The following is a 22,222-nucleotide window of genomic DNA, read 5'->3' on the forward strand; positions in this document are numbered from 1 at the left end:
GTGGGGCCGAATTTGCGCTTTATATAGTTGCATGCGGTGGCCCGGAGTGAAGTACCGTCTCGCCTTGCTGAGCACACCAAGCTTTTTGGAGGCTAATTTAGCCTTTCCCTCCAAGTGACCGCGAAACTGAACGTCGTTCGATATGTCAACGCCAAGTATTCCAATGCTGGCTGTGGCTTTAAGAAGAGTGTTTTCGAAAAGAGGAGTAGCGACAAAGGGTGTTTTTTTAGCGGAAAACGCGCAAACTTGTGTCTTCTTGGGGTTAAATTGGACTAGGTTTAGTCTGCCCCAGTCTGAGACTCCACGTAGAAGAGTTTCGACTTCAGACACAAGTTTGTTCCGGTACTCATCGACAACTGCCCGAGAAATACCTGCCCGGCCAGTGTAAAAAGTATCCCCAGTGCTGTCATCCGCATAGCAATGAATGTTGCTAAGTTGCAACATATCATTGATATGCAGAAGAAACAGGGTCGGGGATAGAACACAGCCTTGTGGGACCCCCGCGTTCACGGGTTTAAGGTCGGAGCATGCTCCGTCGATGACGACCTTGATGCTCCGATCAGCCAGAAAGCTGGAGATCCAATCGCATAATTTCTCGGGTAGCCCATAGGCTGGAAGCTTCGAGAGCAGTGCTCTGTGCCACACCCGATCGAAGGCTTTCGCTATGTCCAAACTAACCGCCAGCGCCTCCCCCTTGGACTCAATTGCCTCTGCCCATCTATGTGTAAGGTATACAAGAAGGTCACCAGCCGAACGACCACGACGAAAGCCGTACTGATAATCGCTAATCAGCTGGTGGCCCTCTAGATACCTCAAGAGCTGGCAGTTAACAATGGATTCCATTATTTTGGAGAACAAGGAGGTTATGGCTATTGGGCGATAGTTGGACGGATCAGAGCGATCGCCTTTTTTAGGGATCGGATGTATCGAAGCGGTTTTCCAGCACTTCGGGACAGTGCCAAGCGAGTACAGGTACCGGAAAAAGCGCGTTAAGACCGGAGCCAACTCAGGAGCACAAGTACGCAGCACAATTGGGGGGATACCATCCGGCCCGCTCGACTTATGAATGTCCAAGGAAGATAGTGCTCTGCGGACAGCACGTTGCCGGAATGTGATTTCCGGCATCGAAGAATCACAAAAAATTCTAGGATTAGTGACGAGACTGTGTTGCCTAGTTACACTAACAACACAGTGATTGATAATATATCTTTATGTTGTACGAAGGAGGGTCCACCTATAATACCAACATACTTGGAGGCCAATACCAGTCAGATAGAGTATACTCTTCCTGCTGGAAAACATACCTTAGGTTATTCTACAACTGTAGAGGTCACTCCGGATAGTACTTTAAACTAGGCTGTAAGACAACAGAAGTTAACCGTTTAAATAATCAATTATTATTTGTGGATAATAAAAAGGTAGCTTCTGGCAATTTAACATGTTTTAATAAACCAAAAGGAAAGCAACATACTTTAAGATTATTTCATCAGAATATTCAAGGTTGCTCTTCCAAATTACTGGAAATAGAAATGTTTTTAGAAAAAACCAAGTTCGATATTATTTGTTTAACTGAACATTGGTTAAATGATCATCAGATAATGTCTATTAATTATGAAAATTATTGTGTAGTTAGCTATTTCAGCCGGAAGTGTATGATACACGGTGGATCATTAATATTAATCAAAAATTCTGTTAAATCTAAAGAAAGGAAAGACATTATCAGATTGTCAGTTGAACATTCTATAGAGTTGTCCTGTGTCGAGCTCGATAAGCATGTTGTAGTATGTGTTTACAGACCTCCGGGCTATCAGAATCTATCTGTATTTGATTCTGTAATGGAAGATGTGTTAAAAAAACTTAGTACTAGTAGTAAATCTATCATCATAAGTGGTGATTTTAATATTAACTTATTAGAAACAAACTCAAATAGTATCAGATTAATAAGTCTTTTTAAATCATTTAATCTGTCTAATGTTTTTATGGAACCAACTAGAGTGACAGCTTCTTCTGCCACTTGTATAGATAATATTTTTTGTAATTGTGATTACTTACATAAAGAAATTGTTAATAAATTGCCTTCTGATCACAGTGGGCAAACAATAACGTTTTGTGCCTACATACCTGTACAAAAAATTCAAATAAGGTATAGGCCAATTACATGTAAAAATTTAGAGAAATTAAATAATACCTTGACCAGTAAATTGTGTGTTCAAAACTTTAATAATATTTGGGACCCTAATGAGTTCTATGCGGAGTTTTTTACCTTGTTAAAATCGCAATTTAATGACATTGTTCCACAAAAGACAAAAAGTATTTACACCAAGTTCTTATTTAGTGATTGGGCGACTCCAGGTATTCGTAAGAGCAGGGATAAACTTTTTGAACTGTATGGCCTAAGGCAACATGTAAAAAATACAAACTTTCATCAGCATGTTGCGAAATATTCAAAAACTTTTAAAAGTGTGTGCAAAATTGCTAAAGCACTGTATATTAGTAATAAAATAAAATCAGCGGATGACAAAATAAAAACTACCTGGCAAATAATAAATAATGAAACTGGTAGAAAAAAACAGCGTAATACTGAATTTAACTTAGAGACTGCACATGGCCCAATAAACTCAAATGCAGAAATAGCTCAGGAATTTGAAAACTTTTTTATCAATATTCCCTTTAAAACTACCGAAGCTTTAAGTTCATCATCCGCACTTTCTTTTGCGTTACTTACGAAGAATGTAAGGGCATGCCCTACGGAGTTTCGATTTCAATATACAAACCCCCAGGCTGTTATGAAAGCTTTTAAAGATCTTAAAATTAAATCTACAGAAGATCTTTGGGGATTGTCTGTAAAAGTCTGTAGTTCTATCATCGAAACTATTGCGCCTTATTTAGCTTTCATATTTAACACCAGCATAGACCAAGGAGTCTTTCCGAATCTCATGAAACACAGTAAAGTAGTTCCGTTGTTCAAATCCGGTAATAGTAAAGAACCCAATAATTATAGACCTGTGTCAATTCTGCCAGCTCTCAGTAAGGTGTTTGAAAAGTTAATGCTCAATCAAATGTTATGTCACTTTAATAAAAACTCCATCTTTCATGAACAACAGTACGGTTTCACCAAAGGGCGTTGTACAACTGACGCCGGTGTCTCCCTAATCAAGAACATTTTTAACGCTTGGGAGGAAGCACAAGATGCCATTGGAATCTTTTGCGACCTTTCGAAGGCGTTCGATTGCGTAAACCATGAGACTCTTCTGCTGAAACTTAATCACTACGGGATTAAGAACAAAGCTCTGGACTTACTAAGATCTTACTTGAAAAACAGACAGGTTAAAGTTCAGGTTAACGGCATAAACTCGTTAGGGTCTGAAATTACAATGGGCGTTCCTCAAGGTTCAATATTGGGTCCATTCCTCTTTTTAGTATACATAAATGATTTACCCCAATTAGTTCAGAATAAACCGAAGATGGTGTTATTTGCAGATGACACATCATTGATTTTTAAAGTAGATCGACGGTCACAAAATCGTGACGACGTGAATAACTCTATTCTTCGGGTCCAAAATTGGTTTACGGTAAACAATTTGGCACTGAATGATAAAAAAACTAAATGTATTAGATTTACGTTGCCAAATGTTAAAAGTAAGGAATGTGACATAATGTTGAATGAAGAAAAACTGGAATTTATTAATCAAACGGTTTTCCTAGGCATCACGCTAGACGAGAAGTTACAATGGGGACCTCATATCACATCTCTTGCGGGGCGGCTGAGCTCAGCCGTTTATGCGGTTAGAAAGATAAGATATTTAACCAATGTAGAAACTGCGCGTTTGGTCTATTTTAGCTACTTTCACAGCATAATGTCTTACGGCATTTTACTGTGGGGTCGGGCTGCTGACATAGAATCCATTTTTATTTTGCAAAAGAGAGCGGTCAGAGCCATTTATAATCTACGTCATTGCGAATCTCTCAGGGAACTATTTAAAAAGATTAATATTATGACAGTACCTTGCCAATTCATTTATGAAAACATTATGTATGTAAGAAAGAATCTACATCTTTTTAGTAAAATAAATGAAAGACATAATTTTAGTACTAGAAATAAAGATAAAATAGCTCAACCATCTTTCAGATTAGCCAAAGTTCAAAATTCATTTATGGGGTACTGTGTGAAATGTTACAATAAAATACCTTGTGACATTTTAAAACTAAATGAACGAAAATTTAAATGTTTTATTAAAAGTACACTTTGTAAACAAGCATATTACAAATTAGATGATTATATTCAAGATAAGAATGCTTGGAAACATGCTGGTCCTGCTCCATAGGACAATCCTATGATTGGCTCTATAGCCTGGACAAAATCAAATTGGTTGCTGATTTTTTGCTTTAATGCTACAAATGTAATTATTATTATTTTTTTTTTTTGTATCTCACACACTGTTTTGTTGTGTTTTTTAATATTTTTTATTACTCTTTAATGTTAATATTCTACGGTTTCGATATTTGTAAATATGTGAGGAACATGTATACTAACTTTTTTAGTATAGTAGTTTATTCTAAGAGTACATTGTCTTCACATATAATTATTTAACAAATGTAACAAAATATTGTAAACCTAATTTAAAAGAGTAAGTGTGGAGTTTCTTGCCCATTCTTCTCCACACGAAACTACCTTTTGGAAGGGGCAACTAGAATCATCTTTATATTTTATTTTTTTTGACGTTCAAAAGTGCCATTTTAGATGGTCTAATTGAAATAAACGATTTGACTTTGACTTTGACTTTGACACACCGCGAAATGGCCGGTGGTGATCTTCCTCGGTCATCCAAAGTCGAGTTGGACGCGAAGAGACAGCCTAAAAGGTCGGCCTTCTCCTTCGCAGTGTGGGCCAGCGAGTCATCCTCCCTGTGCAGTGGTGGGATAGCGGGCTGACAAAAATTCCCTTGGACAGCTTTGGCGGGAGACCAGAAGGCTCGAGTCCCTGAAGGGAGTTGGGCCAATCTCTCGCCAAATCTGGCAATGTGCTCTGACTCTGCCTTAGTGATTTCCCGTTTGAAGGACCTGGAGGCTGAGTTATATGCTGTTTTAAGTTCGCTGGTATTGGCATCACGAGATTTCGCCGCTTCTGCCCATGCCTAAAAGCATTCTCGCTTTCGACGCGAGGCCGCCTTGCAAGAACGTTTAAACCAGGGCTGAGACTTGCCACCGATCGGCACCGCAGAAAATGGAATAAAGAGTTCCATGCCCTGCAGAACCACTTCGGTGACAGAGGCGGCGACGGAATCTGGAGCTTCCGGCGAAAAGCACATAGGCCCCCAAGGGAAGCACATAGGACGCAAAGAAAGACCGCATCCCGTCCCAATCTGCTGACTTATAGTGCCAAATACGGCGACAACCCATAAAGCGGGGCCGTGAAGGTCGCGTAGATGGCACAGTACTCCGGACCACACAATGATCTGATGAACCCAATGGCGGGTCAACAGAGACTTGATAGTTCTCCGGATGTGAAGTCAGCAGAAGGTCCAACAAAGAGGGTTTATGACCATCCACATCTGGTATTCGCGTAATCGCAGGGACCATTTGTGTCAGGTCGTAGGCTAAAGCAAAGTCGTGAAAGGATGGAATGGGCTCCGGGAGTCTCTCTCACCGCACGAAACGCGAGTACAATAAGGCAAACTTATTGCATCACTTCACGCCGGTTTTCTGAGAGACAGTGGTACTGCCCCGGTCGTGCCTGCCCATTTGGCTGAAGCCCGAAGGCAACAGCATGGCACTCCCACTAGTTCTTTGGCAAACTAATTTTTAAGTCTTGTTCATATTTATACAAATCTAAAACTATAGATTTCACAGACTATTTTAATTGTCATTAAAATATTAAAAGTGTCGAAAATTAATACAAATAATATATATGTAATTTTAAAAATAGAATTTATATAAGGTCGCCCTTCTCACTCTCTCTCTCAATCGCTCTCTCCCTTTTCCTCGACAAAAACGGTGCACATCTTCGTGACGTTTCCGTAAAAATTTACCCTAATGCGCCTCAATATACAATTTGACATACAATTTAGAAGGGTTGACTTTAAGCGATTAGCTACTAGAATCGATTACGTGATTTTTATAAAGTTCATTTCTAAGTACATTTGCAATATTTTAGAGATCTTACTTTGGTCCGGGATAGTAGTAGGGTGGGGGTCGCTCGTACTCAGTAGGTCCGTGGTACCTTGGCAGTCCTTCCTCCCAGTGTCTGTAATCACAACGTATCATTAATATTATGTATTTACTCTAACACTAATGTTTCTTAATTTCCATTGTACGAATACTATATATATACGTATATAATCACTACCACATAGCTAGATATAATAATCGAATTAAAGAAATAGAAACTTACTTTGGCGCCATATCATTATATCTGCGCGCGTGGTGTGCGTCGAGGGGTGGCGCCAGGGCGACGCCGGCGCTCTCCGCCTCCCCCCTGCGCCCCTCCCTCCCCTCCCGCGTCTCGCGAACATCGCGCCCCTCCCGCCCCTCGCGTCTGTTGCGCCCGGTTCGCTTCTCAGCCTTGTAGGCGCTGAAAACATTCTTGTTAAAGCACGCTATCAAATCGTACGACTCGCGACTATCAAAGGTATGGATTGTCCTTAAACGAGATTGCAAAAACTGTAGGAATAAAATAATGACTTATTTACAGTTACGTACAATATAAAATGCACTTTTAGAGAAAGTAATAGAGATGAGTCTTTCTTTAACGCGGTAGAAAGTGGTTTCAGTCGTGCTCTAAGAACTCTTGACGTTACTGTTGAGACAGAGTAGTCAGTTATGGGGCGTGGCTAATTCTAATTTTCAGAGTTATTTTCATTATATTATATGTATTACGAAATTATCACATCCATAGGAGTACAATGATCGTAATGTCATAGGGCTATAATTTTGTTAATATTCATACATTCTCAAGTATAGTACAATCACAAAGAAATAAAGTTAATGTATTGCTAAAAGTGATCATTAAGTCATTCTAATCCTTGAGATGAACTGTTTTGAAATCTCGTTCAAGTGAAATATTTTATCAAGTAGTTTAAATAAAGATTATAGTCGGAAGTCGTCAACACAAGTCAAACAAAAATATATATAAAAAAAGAATAATAGCGGGGATGCATGCTACATCAAGACTGCGTGCCTACTGGAAAAGTAAATAAAAATGAAACGAACGTGAAAAAAATAAAAATTACCAACCAAAAAACAAAAGAGGTTAGCAAATCCAGCCATTTTAGTTATTTTTTCCGATAGTAAAGTCACACCAACCACATTTATTTGTTCATGCAAGATAAAAACAAAACAAGGTAAATCACGAGTTAGTTACCACATTGTGCTCGAACTCCTTTCCGAGATATGGGCGTCTAAAAATGGACTTTATCTCCTTATAATTAAAGTTTATTTTTCTACAACGATATGGCATACAGATTCAATAATCTTAAAACTAGATATGGTCACGGACAACATCGAAAGATTACATGATTATGATCTAACATATATACAAATCTAAATGTGGAATCTAATGAGACCTATCAATTCACTGCAGTGCAATCTCATTTACTTGTGAATGAGATTATAAATACCGTTATACACGTCAAGTATTCCTAACCTAAAATATGTCAAAACTAGATTAAGGTTACGTTTAATAGTACTAATTGTTAGCTTAAACTTAGGTCTATGATATGATTGTTCAAACATCAAAATTGATATACATGATAAAATTACATCAAAACACCGTATCAAAAGCTACTATTTGTGCTGCAAGACAATTTAAATATATTAAGAAAATATTCATAATTTGTATGTAGTAAATGTAGTTTCAAAACTTGTACAAGCGTTTCGGTTAGTATATGGTAATATTATTGAAATTTACCACGGCTAATATGTTTTTCATTTTTAATAGTAGATTTTTATTACAATGGAGAAAGGATATGGAAAACTTGAAACCTTTCTATTAAGCAAATAGCAAAGCGATCGTGTAATATGGACGTATTTTTGAAGCTTTTTTATAATAATTGTTACAAAATACTTCTATTAAATATCTTAACAAGTCTGATCAGCGTATATAACGCGAGATAAATTCAACGAATTAGTTTGAAATTAAGTAAACTGGAAAATATGCGTTTAATTTCGGAAAAACTTGCTACTATCCCAATATAAGTTAACAATTGGAAGACTTTCAACCAAAATTTGACCATGTCTACGTAAAATTGGTCGATTTCATTGTAATCTAACGTTGTGGACATCGCGGAAGCTCATCTTAAAGTTATATTATTTCTAACGCGTAAAACCTACTAAATTCCTTAAGTTACATAAATTTTAACCACATGTGGAATGAGCATAAACATAGAATCAAATTCAATAAATTCACAAGTAGAAATACATTAATTACGTATTACGTCACAAACAACAAGAAAAATCAACCAGTGACTTATTCGGACTCGTGAATGCCCGATTCATTGTCCTCATCTTTAGCGTCGAGACGTGTTTTGAGATCGTCAATGAGGGCCGCCGGAGGGGGCAGAAGGGCACATACGACCTCCCCCTTTCCCCCTACCACGAGCTGAGTACGTGATTGCGGAGAGCCGTCTCCTGCTTCGCTGTCGACCAGCGGTCCGTCACTGTCAGCGGCGGCACGGTTCCTGCCCCTCCATTCGGCGATCTTCCCTTCGATGTCCAAGGTGCTTCGCTTCGATCCACTACGCACCCCGCACCCAAAAATTACGTCAAAATCGCGTTCACCCAATAGACATTGGTATCATCGGCCATCAATCATACGCTCTTGATGGATGGCGTTCGGTCCCTAACCATCAAATTAAACAACTTAAAATAACTTAAGGTAACGGATTAAGGCTTGTGTGGGACTGGTTAACATGCATTTCGTTTCCGAATAAATCTCTTTACAACATGCATTGATCATTTTATATTCATATTAGTATGTTGCTGACTTTATTATGTTAGTTTTCCCTAATCGAAGTCGATAACCAATTTACAAAATACCACGCGTGCATTAAAACCATAAACATCAATGAAGAAGAAAATCTAAGTTTACACACTTGTTGCGGATACAGTATTAGCACATGCGCTAAAGGCAAGGAAGAGGGGTGTGTAACGGTAGAGTGACTTTTAGTTTCCACGATATTTTTTTTTTTTTTAATATTTATTAATTTCTTGTAAAACTGTCAGATTTCGAAAGTACTACTAGAAATGCAAAATAATACAAATATTACTGGACCGTATTTTAATCACATAACTAGCATGCACACTAGCGCCACCTGTGGTAAGCTTAAACCCTTTGTTAACGTGGAAACCAAACGCCACGGCGTAAGTCTCTAGTGTAGGGCACTTACTTGGCAAGGGGTATGTTATCGCGGTCCGCGTACGCGTCATACAAATATTCGCTGCAACAAACAGACAAGGCTGACTGTGGATGTCACGCGCTATGCCAACTCAACTCAAAAGCACTAAAACAGCTTTACGACTCTATGAGTCTAATAATATTCTATACAATTCAAGAACTTCTGTTTTTTGTATAAACGTTTTACCAATGGTGTAAGTTGACGAGTTTGTTAATTGTAAGTTTCATAGCGAGTGGACGAAAACTTCAGACATCATAAGGGAAAAGAGACATTTTGTCACTTACAAACATAATATCGATTTAAAAAAAAACTAAAAAAAAAAATGAAATATGGCTACAAGTACTACATTGTCTTGTGTTCATGAAGTTTACTAGAGTGACGTCAGTTGATATAATCGTGTTTTTGTAATGTATCAAAGAAACGTAAAGAAAAAAGAAAACAAACAAATCCATACCAAGGATAGCTACGTTATGAATATGTACAAATGGATTGATGCATTGCGGATGGAGTATTATGACCGCAATGTAACCCGCCAATCATGTATGGATCGCAAGCAATGTAGCGGGTACATGCTCAAATTCTAGTTACTGGGAGTCTTTACATTATACAACAATGATACGATAACACGACGTCGATCGGCTCATTGGATACATGCATTCAACTCTCAACATAATATCTCTACTTTTTTCAAATTATGTTGTTGGCTACTACGTTTTTTTTAAAAAAAAATCTATAAAAACCTAAATACACTAAAATCAGATTTCATACTCTTAATTTTGGATAATAAGGAATACTTTCCAATGAGCCAGGATATATGGGTCAATGCAAGCCACTGTAGGGTCAAAGAGCGCACAACACGAGCTACGACAGTAATTTTTACACCCGACAATACGCGCTAATCCCCAATGTCAAAGTAACTCAAACAAAAATGCAAAACTAAGTTATAAGGTAAATTTAGTCCTTCGAGCCGGAGTTTTAAGAAGTTTGCACAAAAGCGATATTGTCGGGTATTTTACTGTGTCGAGTATGATACGGTGCTAGGTAAGTGCAGTGTTACCGGAGTTGGCGCTGCGTCACCGCCACCAGCCGCGATTACGGCACATCGGCTCGTACTCGCTGCTGAGAACACCATCAGGTCAGACATAGATATACAAGTTTTTTGAAGACTTGTTTGGGTTTAACGATATTAATTAGCGGACTTATTGCTTATAGGAATGCTGTAAGCACTAAATTTATTTAATGCATGATAAAGGTTATTTTTAAATTATTAAGGAAAGATCTTAAAGACTTTAAACGGGGCCCGGACGGTATAAAAACAAATATTGACCTTTAATATTATATGGCGGTGAGTAAACAAAAACAAAATAAATGATGTATGCACTAAAAGGATTAAAAAAATATAAATGAAACTATTGGAAAACATTAGGTGTAATTAGGCATATTAGTAGTTTCGTTTCGTTTAATTATACGTAGTAAAGTCTCAGCTCTTTAACCACACAATGACATGCTCACATATTAAGTTGAAAGAAAAAGCAATCTGACTCTGTCATATACCGGAGTCACGATGTGTTAGAACGAGAGAGAGGGATTGTCGTGTTAAGTGCTGGTAAGACATCTCCAATGAAGACAAAGTTTCCCCCTTTCTCTATCTCCATAGAGCTCTAGATGGCCCAAATAATAAAAAATGTAAATAAGGTTCCATTCACTACTAGGATGAAGGTGCACAGCAATTAATTTACCATTGACAAACTCATACAAGGGTTAACATTTCAGAACTCATACCAAATTAAATACGAAAACTAAAATTAAATTAATATATTTAGGAATCATTTGCAGCCTTTGAGGTGCAAAGTATTCCAAAACGATGATGATGGCAGATGAATGATATCTTAGAATTCATAAAAAAAATATTTTTTGTCATAGCATTTGCAAGTTATATTATTCAAAAATCCAACAAGAAGTGCTATGATTTTGAATAAAAGGAATTACTATCAATCCATTAGTTGTAGATTATTATTTAATAAAATAATTGAAGCTGTTTGTTCAAATTTTCAATTGCTTATATTCACACACATTTGGTATATGCTAGCACAAACGATAATGAAAACAAGTTCAATTACTTTACATGACACAAAATCAAATAATATTCATGTATTGTAGAGTGTAAAAGAATATTGCGCAATGGAAAAATACAATATTTTATTTTGTATGAGATGGTTTCATTACAAATAGTGTAAATCAAAATGATACTAATGTTGTAACTGTATTTGCACATTAACACTAATAAATCTTTGAAGGCTGATACACGATATGCTTTTGTATGCGCCAGATCAAATCTAATTATGTTAATACCATTTTGTATACGTCATTAGAACAAGCATCGTGTATTTTTTTCAGAAACTCTCAATTGGCTAGCATTTAGTATAAGTATGTTATATTGTTTAAAATAAACGTGTATGGTGTACGTGTTTTACGTATATATTATACGTACGCCTCAACAAGCGGTCCCGGATATGGATCGGGATGTCGGTACAGCCGCGACAGTCGTTGAGCGATGACCATCAGAGGCACGAAGAGTAAGACGCACCAGGCCAGAGATATCCAATACCCATGCTGTAATAACACATGAAAAGAACCGTGAAAAACGAGAGAATGACTACCGTCTTCTGATAAGTTAGTATGGTATGTTACTGTCACCGTAAAATTGTAAACACCGTTAGATTGTAATCTATCTCGCGAGATTGTAAACTGTCGAAAGATTGTGAACCTCAACGCACTGCTTACAATTTAACGTATTATTATTCGGTAGATTGTAATCTATCGAAGTGAAACCGTCAAATTGTGAAACGGATCGCACGTCGCGCGCTGATTGGTTGAACGGAATATGCCTCGCGCCACCATATTTGTTTGTTAATTCGTTGGGAAGTAAAATTTTACTTCCCAACAATTTCATATAACTAATTCTAAAGCTGTGAGTTACTTTCGACACGACATCAATTTACATTCATCAAAACAATCAATTTACATTCGACAACAAACGAATTTACACACAAATATGGTGGCGCGGAGCATATTCCATTCAACCAATCAGCGCGCGAGGTGCGATCCGTTTTAACGGTGTTTACAATTTTACGGTGACATTTCTAAAGTAACTAATGTATATTTGAAAGTAAAATTGTAACGATGATAACAAGCACGGTACTAAAATTGATAAACATTCAATAGTAATTAATCAAGATTAGTTAAGAGCGGTTTTATTTGAATCACGACGAATACAAGTGCAATTTTCTAGGCGTGCATTTTAACACTTGCTTCTATATTGAAGGAATACCTTTAATCGACATGTCTAAACAAAACTTAACTGCGTAAATTAGGCATAAAAACTATCCACCTTTGCCTATGAAAAGAAATGTGCTGATAAAAGTTACAGAAATCAGAGGTTTGTAGCGGTTTTTTAGTCAAACAGACGCATCGTTTCGCCTGTCTATCATTGGTATAGCTATTGACTAATCAAAATCAAACGAAATTGTTTTCCGTTGTTGAATTTATCTTAATACCAACTTAACTTTTACTTTTACTTTTTAATAACAACGTAACTTTTCGGTTACGCGCCATGTTGCTTTTTGAAGTTCAACTTCTTTATCGGCGTTGGAAAAAAAATACCGTCACATTTTTCGGTTACGCGCCATCTTTTTCTTGTCCCTACCACGGTTGATCCGAAGAGATTCGAAGCCATTGATAACAAAAATATATAATAACAATAACAATGATAGTAATAATTCTATTACAATTAATGAAATTCTGTAATAATCTTAGTAGTAATAAGGTAAAATTAAATAATTGTATTTGTATTCACATCTATGATAATAAAAGCCTTTTGTTAAACTATATATAATTTAACTTCATTTAACCAATTTCTGTAAAGTTGCATTTATAGTAGATCATGTTTCGAAAAATAAGGTCATAAAGAAGTTTCACTTCCCACTGTACACCTAGTACACGCACACATTTTTTTAAAATAGTGTTTTCGTTACTCGTTAATACTTTTTAATAATATACAAATTTCGCCCTACTACTGGAAATCAGGAATTGTGACGTCGCTGTTAATTTAATTTAAAAAATCAAAAGTAATACAAACAGTAGGCATGAGAACAGTACGGCAGACAGAATCTCTTGTAGCATTAAACGCATTCGAGAGCGGCTCACATCGGCCGACCTTTGTACGAGCGGCCGCCACCACCAAGCTCAGGTATTCTTGAAGGCGCTCACTCACTACCTCAACAAATTCACGGGTCAACTGAAACATGGATTAATTAATCGTAGAACATATAAAACATTAGTACAATACGATAAAACTTTGGACTCATACAAAATAGAACCAGCCACAGTGGCTAAAGTAAAATTATACAATTACAGAAATCATTAAGTGATTTTTCAACAAACAAAACCATTACATAACTTACTATATACTTACATTTTGTACCAAATCAGGCCCTTGAGTGTTAAGGAACAATTCGACCTCAGTTGTGTCCCTGATGCGGTACTGAATGGCTTCTTTTAGAGAAGATTGATTGAAACGGAGCACATCTCGAAGTTCTGTTGCTGTTTTCTATAACAAGGTATATATAAGTTATCATATACTAAGATAATCATTTTGTTAATAAAACGTACTATAAACAATGTAAGTCGAGCAATTAAGACAAAACTTTAGTGCACCAAACAGGACACAATCGAAAATATTTATTTGAAGAACATAAATATGAAATTCCGGTTCGAAGGATCAAATCAATTTCTAATTCCAAACTATTATACTATATTGTATTAAATTAAACAAAAAAAACTCATACTCAATTATACTAAAAAATACAATTACATTTAACTGAGCAGTATGTTCCAACATCGGGTTGACAACATCCCTCTGCAATTGATCCAATTGGTTAGCTGCTTCCCTCAAACTCCTGGACACTTCCCCATACCCCGCTCGTCCTGTAAGGGATCTCGCCGTTTGCTGTAGTTGGGACGACAGTGACTCTAATGGTAGAGAAGTTATGTTTGTTTCCAGCTGAAAGTTTATATGAAATGAACGCTTGCAAGCTATAGATATTAAGTCCCACTTAACTTATATAGGTTAGGTAGGTAGGTACAGGTTCATTAGACGGTTTTTTTTATGGCTCTGGCACGGTTTGTGCATTAGCCAGCATCAAGTATGAGATTTTTATAATTCGTGCTTTTTGCCTTAGAAATTCGACCATGTCCTCCTTGTACGGTTTAGGCACTCGCCGGGTACCGCACAACCCTCCCAAAGGCCGAGAACAAATTTAAATTAAATTAAAACTTGCCCTCGAACCGGGAATCGAACCCGGTACCCCTCACCTAGCTGCCACTTAATAAGACCGCTAGGCTATGAGGCCCCTATTAGACGGATTGTCAGCATATACTAAGATATAAAAACTCATAACAAATACACACATTAACTGTTAATATGTTGATAAAAGCCTTTTGGTTCTGACATGCCGACTAGTATTGTTTTTCTAATAGGTTTACATGTGCAAAAATTCTATAAAACATCACAGTTATGCATTAAGTATTTTAATAGAGGTAGTCTTAAATAAATTCCATAATAAAACATTAACTTATGAAATCTTATTTTGATAGCCGAAGGGTTATTTGAATGCTTTGTTGCTTTTGGATTTACGACATAGACTATGTCATAGTGATGGATTTAAAAAACATAAACCTTACAGTCCGGCTCGAAGGATTATAACTCACAGTATAATTGTAATAAGTAAAAAAAATTAATTAAGTTCACTTACCGCCTCCAAAATCTTATCAAAATTGAAGTCAGAGAGTCCCGTATTAGCCAATTGATCTAATTTTGCCCTTGCTGCTGGTTTTAAAATAAGCAAAGGACGACCCCGGGGCGGATAATCTGTTCGCAGGGAAGAGACACGGACACCCAGATCTTTTTCTACTTCTTGTTTAACTGCTTCCAGATCGTAAAGGCGGTTAAGATGTAGTACCTATGAAATATTATTGTGAGAGACTGGTGCTTGAAGAAGGTTGGGAAAACCTGTTATTACAAGTCACCAGTTCCTCTTGGACATAGTGGCAAAAAGTATTGCTAATACAACTTTTAAAAACGAACAATACATAATTTATAAAAAATATATATAAAAAAAATTTAAAAAAGTTAACAAAAACAAAATTCTAGTTTATGTGTGTGTGCGTATGTGCATTTGTGAGTGTATGTGTGTGTGAGTTTACGGGTCAGTGTGAGTGCGTGTGCGTGTGTGAGTGAGCTAAATTGTTTCTAGTGGTGTTATTACCTATGAGGAGTTATTACTTTTTATTTTCGAAATACTGAAATTTAAGGCTGTGTTAAGCCTTAATTACAAAGCTTAGATGATTATTGGCAGATTTTTCGTATCTGAACGAAATTTATGATTTAAAAACATTCAAACAATTTATTGACCACACATGCGATTCAACTTGGCTCGCTAAAGTTCATTCATTAAAAATGGGTACATAAGTTGGGGCTTAATATAATATTATTATAATTAAAATAATATATATAATTAAAATAATATTGATTCTCACCTCATAGACAGTCTTATTACGATGACAGGCTAGTAAGACAGAGGTGATATTAAAATCTGGATCACTTTTCTCGTTGAACATCACATTCTCGAAGTCCACAAACATCTCAACATCGGCAAATAATCGGTTATCACGGGGTTCACTATACAAAAATAATATGTAATAATTCTTGAAACTGTTACTATAATACAACACTAAAAAAAACTTTAAGACTCTTGACATCGTTAGACACTGATTATTCATATATTTGGTCAGGTAACATATTATATAGTAGTACGTTGTAACATTCATTCAATGTGATCAATTCTATGACCAGCCACGACATATACCTAGCAATTTTAGGACGAAAGTCAAGACTAAGTATGGCTTCCATTTGTCAAAACATTGGATTTGACATACGGTTGTTATACTTAGCGCTATGCTTCGACCCTTAATTATTCCCTTTGATAATCTTATTAGCCTAATACAGTTAGTACAGTATAGTATCAAGTTTCTATATAATTTTTAAGGAACTTAGTCAACACTACTTAGAAAATCATATACAGAATCTATAGTATATGTACGTATAACGAGCTTTTTATTTAAAGGAAACGCAAAAGTTTTTAATGCTAACGATATGTAATCTGTGAAATAGACTCAACTTTGCTTAATACTTCTGTAGACGTAACTGATTCAACACTTACGTCATGACTTAAAGGTCCATGTTACCAGGTCATAAAATTAAAAAAAAAAAAAACACTTACGTCAAAGGATCGCAGACAAATCTCTGTGCCGTGACGCCGAACACGAAATAAATCAAGATCATTATAGCGATAAAAGCACCCAAGAACAGCGTTATCGCTATACCACTGTAAAGTAAAATTTATAGTTAAAAAAATTGATAATTTGGAATGGTTATTGTTTTAAAAGAATTCATTAGCTAATCATTAAAAATTTGACATTAATAACTTAATTTTTTTTTTAAATTGTAACTTATTTTGACATATTTGACATATTTTAAAGTGTGCAATTGAGAAATATTGCATATCCTAATAATGCTTTAAGTTAGCTTTTCTGAATTTCTATTTATTTAGACATTGCTGTTAAAATAGGAATATACCAGTTTTCATTGTTATGGTACTTTAATTGAGTTCGGGTATTAAATGAAAATCACTGAAAGAGACCTACCACAGAAGACAAGTAGCTCCAGTGCCTTTATTGCAGCAGTCACTTGTGCCGTACACGTCAGGTCGTTTACCACATACACCGCATAGAAGACCCCACGACATAACTACCACAATCTGTAATGATGAGAAAGTTATAAAAGACAGAAAGAACAAGAACAGTAACTAGAAAATAGGAACTTCCTAAATTTACATTTACTACTTGTTCCTAAATAAAGGGAGTAGGGCAAGAGGAACTGGCAAGAACGGAGATTGAATGAGAAAAAAGGGTGCGTGTACGTATGTACGCGCGTAAGAAGTTATACTTCTTTGGCATTATTAAAAATATTTTTTGATTGCATGCAAATAATTAATTACAATTAAATAATCAAAGACTGGAAAAGGAGTCATTATAGTCAATAAAGTTCAGTTTACATTTGAATTAAATAAATAAATATTTATTATTATTCTCTAACATTAAGTGTAACATAAATTCTATTATTATTCGAATGTTGTTTTTAAATTATGTCCAATGCCGTAGCATCTTCCGTGGGCAAATTCATTCTATTAATTTTGTGTCACGGTGCGCACGCATCGTAAAATTTCACTCTCATCAATTTTTCATAACGCGCCTAAAGAAGTATAACTTCAAAAATACACACTCAATGTCAGATTTATAATAAAAGAGAGTACTATACGAGACATAAAGCTATACTAAAAACAACGAAATCTAACTAAAAATTACTGACGTCAAATGACCTTTATTTATCAAGAAATTCAAAAATAACGGAGTATAAAGCGTTCTTGGAGCGCACTACTACAATTGAAAGTCGAAACTCCCTTAAAAAGGAAAAGGAATGGAAATGAATGGAATTGAATGGAAAGCTGGAAAAGAACTTTACCCAACATGTGGTTCCAACCCTAGATGCCCAACCAAACACTAAACTTCAAGTTTCTGAATTAATCTAATATATAAAATTCTCGTGTCGCGGTGTTTGTGGTTAAACTCCTCCGAAACGGCTCGACCGATTCTCATGACATTTTGTGTGTGTGTGTCTGAGAATCGGACAACATCTATTTTTCATCCCCCTAAATGTTAAGGGTCCACCCCTAACTGTTTTTTGACGTGACAACGTCTTATAATTCGATGGAGCCGGCTGCACGCACGAAAAAACATGACTCATGCGGCGTTACCTCGCTCTGAGGCGTTACCTTGCTCGGAGGCGTTACCTTGCTCTGAGGCGTTACTTCGCTCTGAGGCGTTCCATTTAAAATTGAAATAATTGTATTATATTTATGCGTACAAATAAATGTAACTTGATCAATTCAATTGTGATTTCCATTTACCTCCTTCTCTATATCCATACAAAATACCTATCAAACAAATAAAATTAAATTTTTGGAGTTTACTCCTTAAGAAACGAGTTATAAGGCCCGGTACGGAAATTTTATGAGGAGTAAAATCAAGTGTAACACGAAAAGTTGAGGCGTTATGTAGAAAGAGACAAACATTTATATCTGTAGGATTGAACGTGTAAAAGAATGAGATGGAATACATTACACAGACTTTTCTATTTTGAATTCACGTTTTGACAGCCACGTTACAACATTGTCAGTGTTGACAGGTGTAAAAAATAAAAGTAGATTGTCTAGCGTGCCTTAGTTTTGTCAATAGTAATGGTCAGTGAAATTAAAACTAAAAAGATTGTTCATTCTTATTCTTCTCTTACTATAAAGGTAACTTTGGTCACAGAAAGAAAATCCTATTTGGGCATAGATGATGTAGGTACGTTTTATTACTACTACAAACATTTATATTATAAAAACATATATTCTTTATTAAAAACATATATTATATATTACCACCTTTAGTATGAAAATATGGTCGACAGCCACAGAACATTATCGCCATCTTTGTTCTGCAGTGCATTTGACACAAGCCGAAACTATAAGCCTGGGACAGCAGCTAACACCACAGCTTATAAAGTATGGAAGTCGTTCGTGCCGTTTTGTATAGAAATCAAGATTTATTTTAAATAATAGACTCGTTTATTATTATTATTTATATTGTTTTGTAACATACTTTATGTAATACGCTTTATTGAAGTAATATAAATAATCCGAATAATTACAGATATATGTTTGTTTCTCTTATCATTTTAGCAGATGCGTTCATTTACCCTTTTTTCTATTCGATATATATCATAATTATCGTTCGTAAGGAGTAAACTCCAATCGTGCGTCGTAGCTGACATACACACACTTTTTTTTTTGAAAAATGCAACCATCCCATCAATATTTTTTATGACGTTGTCACGTTCAACTATCGTCAGTAAACCGACTTTACAGACAACCGATTTTTTTTTTTTAACTTTAGATAAAAAAATATTCTTTATTTTTTTTATGATACAGCATTAAAAAATACATACAACCCCTAATTTTCACCCCTCTACGATCAACCCCTATTTTTTATTATAAATGATATATATGGCAAAACGACGTTTGCCGGATCAGCTAGTTTAATTATCCATATTTTTGTGTTGTATATGTCCTTTGTCAAAAATCGAAAATACTTTAGGGATGTTTGCTTGAGGTTGACTGGTTCAGAATTATTTGGTCGATGTTAAAATAAAACTCCCTAATTACTTGTAGAGAAGAGGTGAAGATGGAATAATGAATGATTGAATGATATTTATTTACAAAACTGTGTACAATTATACTTAAAAATTATCCTACACTTACAACTAATATTGACATGTGGTGCCAAGATGCGGAGCGTTGATTGGTTGCGCAGGTACCAGAGTAGGCGATAAAAATGCGGCGCGGCAAAAAGTTGGCCTTTTTCTGCACGCAGCCGTCGAAGCGTACGAACGTGTTCTTCTCAGAACACTTCGGCATCGCAGCCTTACGATAACGCCAAAAACTGTCCTTTTCAGGACAAACTACCGTAACACGACTAAACGTCCAACAACTGTCCTTTTCAGGACACACTATTCCTGTTTCACGACGAAAACGTTTGACAACTGCCCTTGTCAGGGCAAATTACCGTGTCTTACGACACGACGAAACTGTTCTTTTCAGAACACACGACCGTAACTATTCTGATATGTTCTTGTCAGAACACATCACTGTTTCAATACGACACGTTAATCAATCACCTACAGGATTCCCCCTCTAGCGAAGCGTACCGGCAGGCGTATAACGCGGCCTCGGCGAGTTGTCCTTGTAGGTATTGAGTTGTTCCCAATGTCTTGTTGTTTCAGGTCGTTGTCATTTTGATGTTTCAGGTTGTTATCGTTTTGATGTTTCAGGTTGTTGTCGTTTTGATGTTTCAGGTTGCTATCGTTTTGATGTTTCAGGCTATTTGATGGTTTATGTAGTTCGCTCGCACTTGATGTGATTTGCTTGTTGCAGGTACTCGGTATTGTGTCAGTGGGCACATCTGGCTCGGCGATTGTGTAGGCGGGTTTGAGTCTGTCAATAGAGATATTCATTTCACGGTTAGGTAACTGCAGCGTGAATATCTTGCTGTCTCGTTTCAGCACGCGATAGGGTCCGTCGTAGGGTGCTTGTAATGGCTTCTTTACGGCGTCTATGCGTACGAATACGTATTCACATGTCTGCAGGTCGCGGTGTACGAATATAGGTTTTGTATTGCTATGTGGTTGGTTAGGCATTGGTTGCAAGTTACGTATTGCGTCGCGCAGCTGATCGATGTAGGCAGAGTCCATAATGACGTTATCGCGGGTCGTTGATAAGAAATCACCGGGTAAACGTATGTTGCATCCGTAGGTAAGTTGCGCGGCGCTTGCGCCGGTGTCACTTCGCATAGCGGCGCGTAATCCGAGTAGGACGGTTGGTAGCTCGTTAATCCAGCTTCTTGCGGTCTGTAGTCTTGCTTTCAATGCGGCCTTAAGGACACGGTGCCATCGTTCGATGATACCGTTACATTGTGCGTGGTATGATGTTGTACGCGTTTTTTCGATGCCGAGTAAGCGAGAAAGAGATGCAAATACTCTGCTTTCGAATTGGCGTCCTTGGTCCGTTGTTATTGTAGCCGGGCAACCGAAACGGGAAATCCAACCTTCGTATAATGCTTTGGCGACGTCTTCGGCTGTTATTTCGCATAATGGGTATGCTTCGGGCCATCTTGTCGCTCTGTCGATCATTGTCATGAGGTATCGATGACCGGTGGCCGCGGTAGGTAGCGGACCAACGATATCGATGTGCACGTGTTCGAATCGTTCGGTTGGTGAAAATATTGATAATGGACTTGTTGTATGGCGTTGTATTTTAGCGCGCTGACACTGTAGGCATACTTTTGCCCACTTGCCGACATCTGCGTTCATTGAGGGCCAGAAATACCGTTGCGTAATTAATTTCCTCGTGGTCTTTATTCCAGGGTGGCTAACGTTATGTACTGCGTCGAATGCGGTACGTCGGTATTCCTCAGGTAGGTACGGACGTATGTATGAGGTTGATGTTTCGCAGAGTAATTTAATGTTTGACGCGGGCAGGTTTACTTCCTTGAAAGATAAGTTGTTCTGTAAACCGAGTGCTTGAATTTTATCGCTATCGCGCTCTTGAGCTATTGCAAGTTGATTGTAGTCGATCGGCGATGGACATGTGATTGCGTCGATGCGTGATAATGCGTCTGCGGCTGCATTTTGAGACCCACTGACGTGTCGTATGTCAGTGGTAAATTCGCTGATATAGAGTAGCTGTCGGGTGCGTCTCGGTGATTCGCTGTTGGTATTTGATTTTGTGTAAGCGAATGTCAGCGGCTTGTGGTCCGTGTATATTATTATTTCACGTCCCTCGAACATTTTTCGGAAGTGTTTTACAGCCATATAGATGGCGAGTAGCTCTCGATCATATGTACTGTAGCGAGTCTGTGCGTCGCTGAATTTCTTCGAAAAATAGCCGAGTGGTTGCCATGTGTTGTTGACAAATTGGTTGAGTGCGGCACCAGCTGTTTTGTCGCTCGCGTCGCTGAATATCGCAAGCGTCGCATGGTGAGACGGATGAGCGAGTAAAGCGGCGTTTTTTATGCTCTCTTTACATGCCTCGTAAGCTTGCGATGATTCAGCG

General features: G+C 37.1%; 1 protein-coding gene across 7 annotated transcripts in view; it reads right to left on the reverse strand.

The window, feature by feature from the left end:
* The window catches only part of LOC125049586 (prominin-like protein), a 67,249-nt gene that overhangs the window by 4,388 nt on the left and 40,639 nt on the right, over positions 1-22,222 (reverse strand). For 4 of the 7 annotated variants that reach the window (XM_047648966.1, XM_047648965.1, XM_047648968.1 and 1 more), the window contains 11 exons: positions 17,157-17,269; positions 16,733-16,837; positions 15,990-16,131; positions 15,206-15,412; positions 14,266-14,454; positions 13,867-14,001; positions 13,531-13,689; positions 11,884-12,005; positions 9,384-9,434; positions 6,392-6,571; positions 6,164-6,244 (listed from right to left, as the gene is read on the reverse strand). In XM_047648966.1, coding sequence (XP_047504922.1) covers positions 6,164-6,244; positions 6,392-6,571; positions 9,384-9,434; positions 11,884-12,005; positions 13,531-13,689; positions 13,867-14,001; positions 14,266-14,454; positions 15,206-15,412; positions 15,990-16,131; positions 16,733-16,837; positions 17,157-17,269 — 1,484 coding nt within the window. Of the gene's footprint in view, positions 1-6,163; positions 6,245-6,391; positions 6,572-7,919; positions 8,733-9,383; positions 9,435-10,118; positions 10,509-11,883; positions 12,006-13,530; positions 13,690-13,866; positions 14,002-14,265; positions 14,455-15,205; positions 15,413-15,989; positions 16,132-16,732; positions 16,838-17,156; positions 17,270-22,222 lie in introns of those variants that run through there. The other 3 variants (XM_047648969.1, XM_047648970.1, XM_047648971.1) reach the window with 3 other exon arrangements.

Source organism: Pieris napi, chromosome 5 (assembly GCF_905475465.1).
Source record: "Pieris napi chromosome 5, ilPieNapi1.2, whole genome shotgun sequence".
Classification (NCBI taxonomy): Eukaryota; Metazoa; Arthropoda; class Insecta; order Lepidoptera; family Pieridae; genus Pieris; species Pieris napi.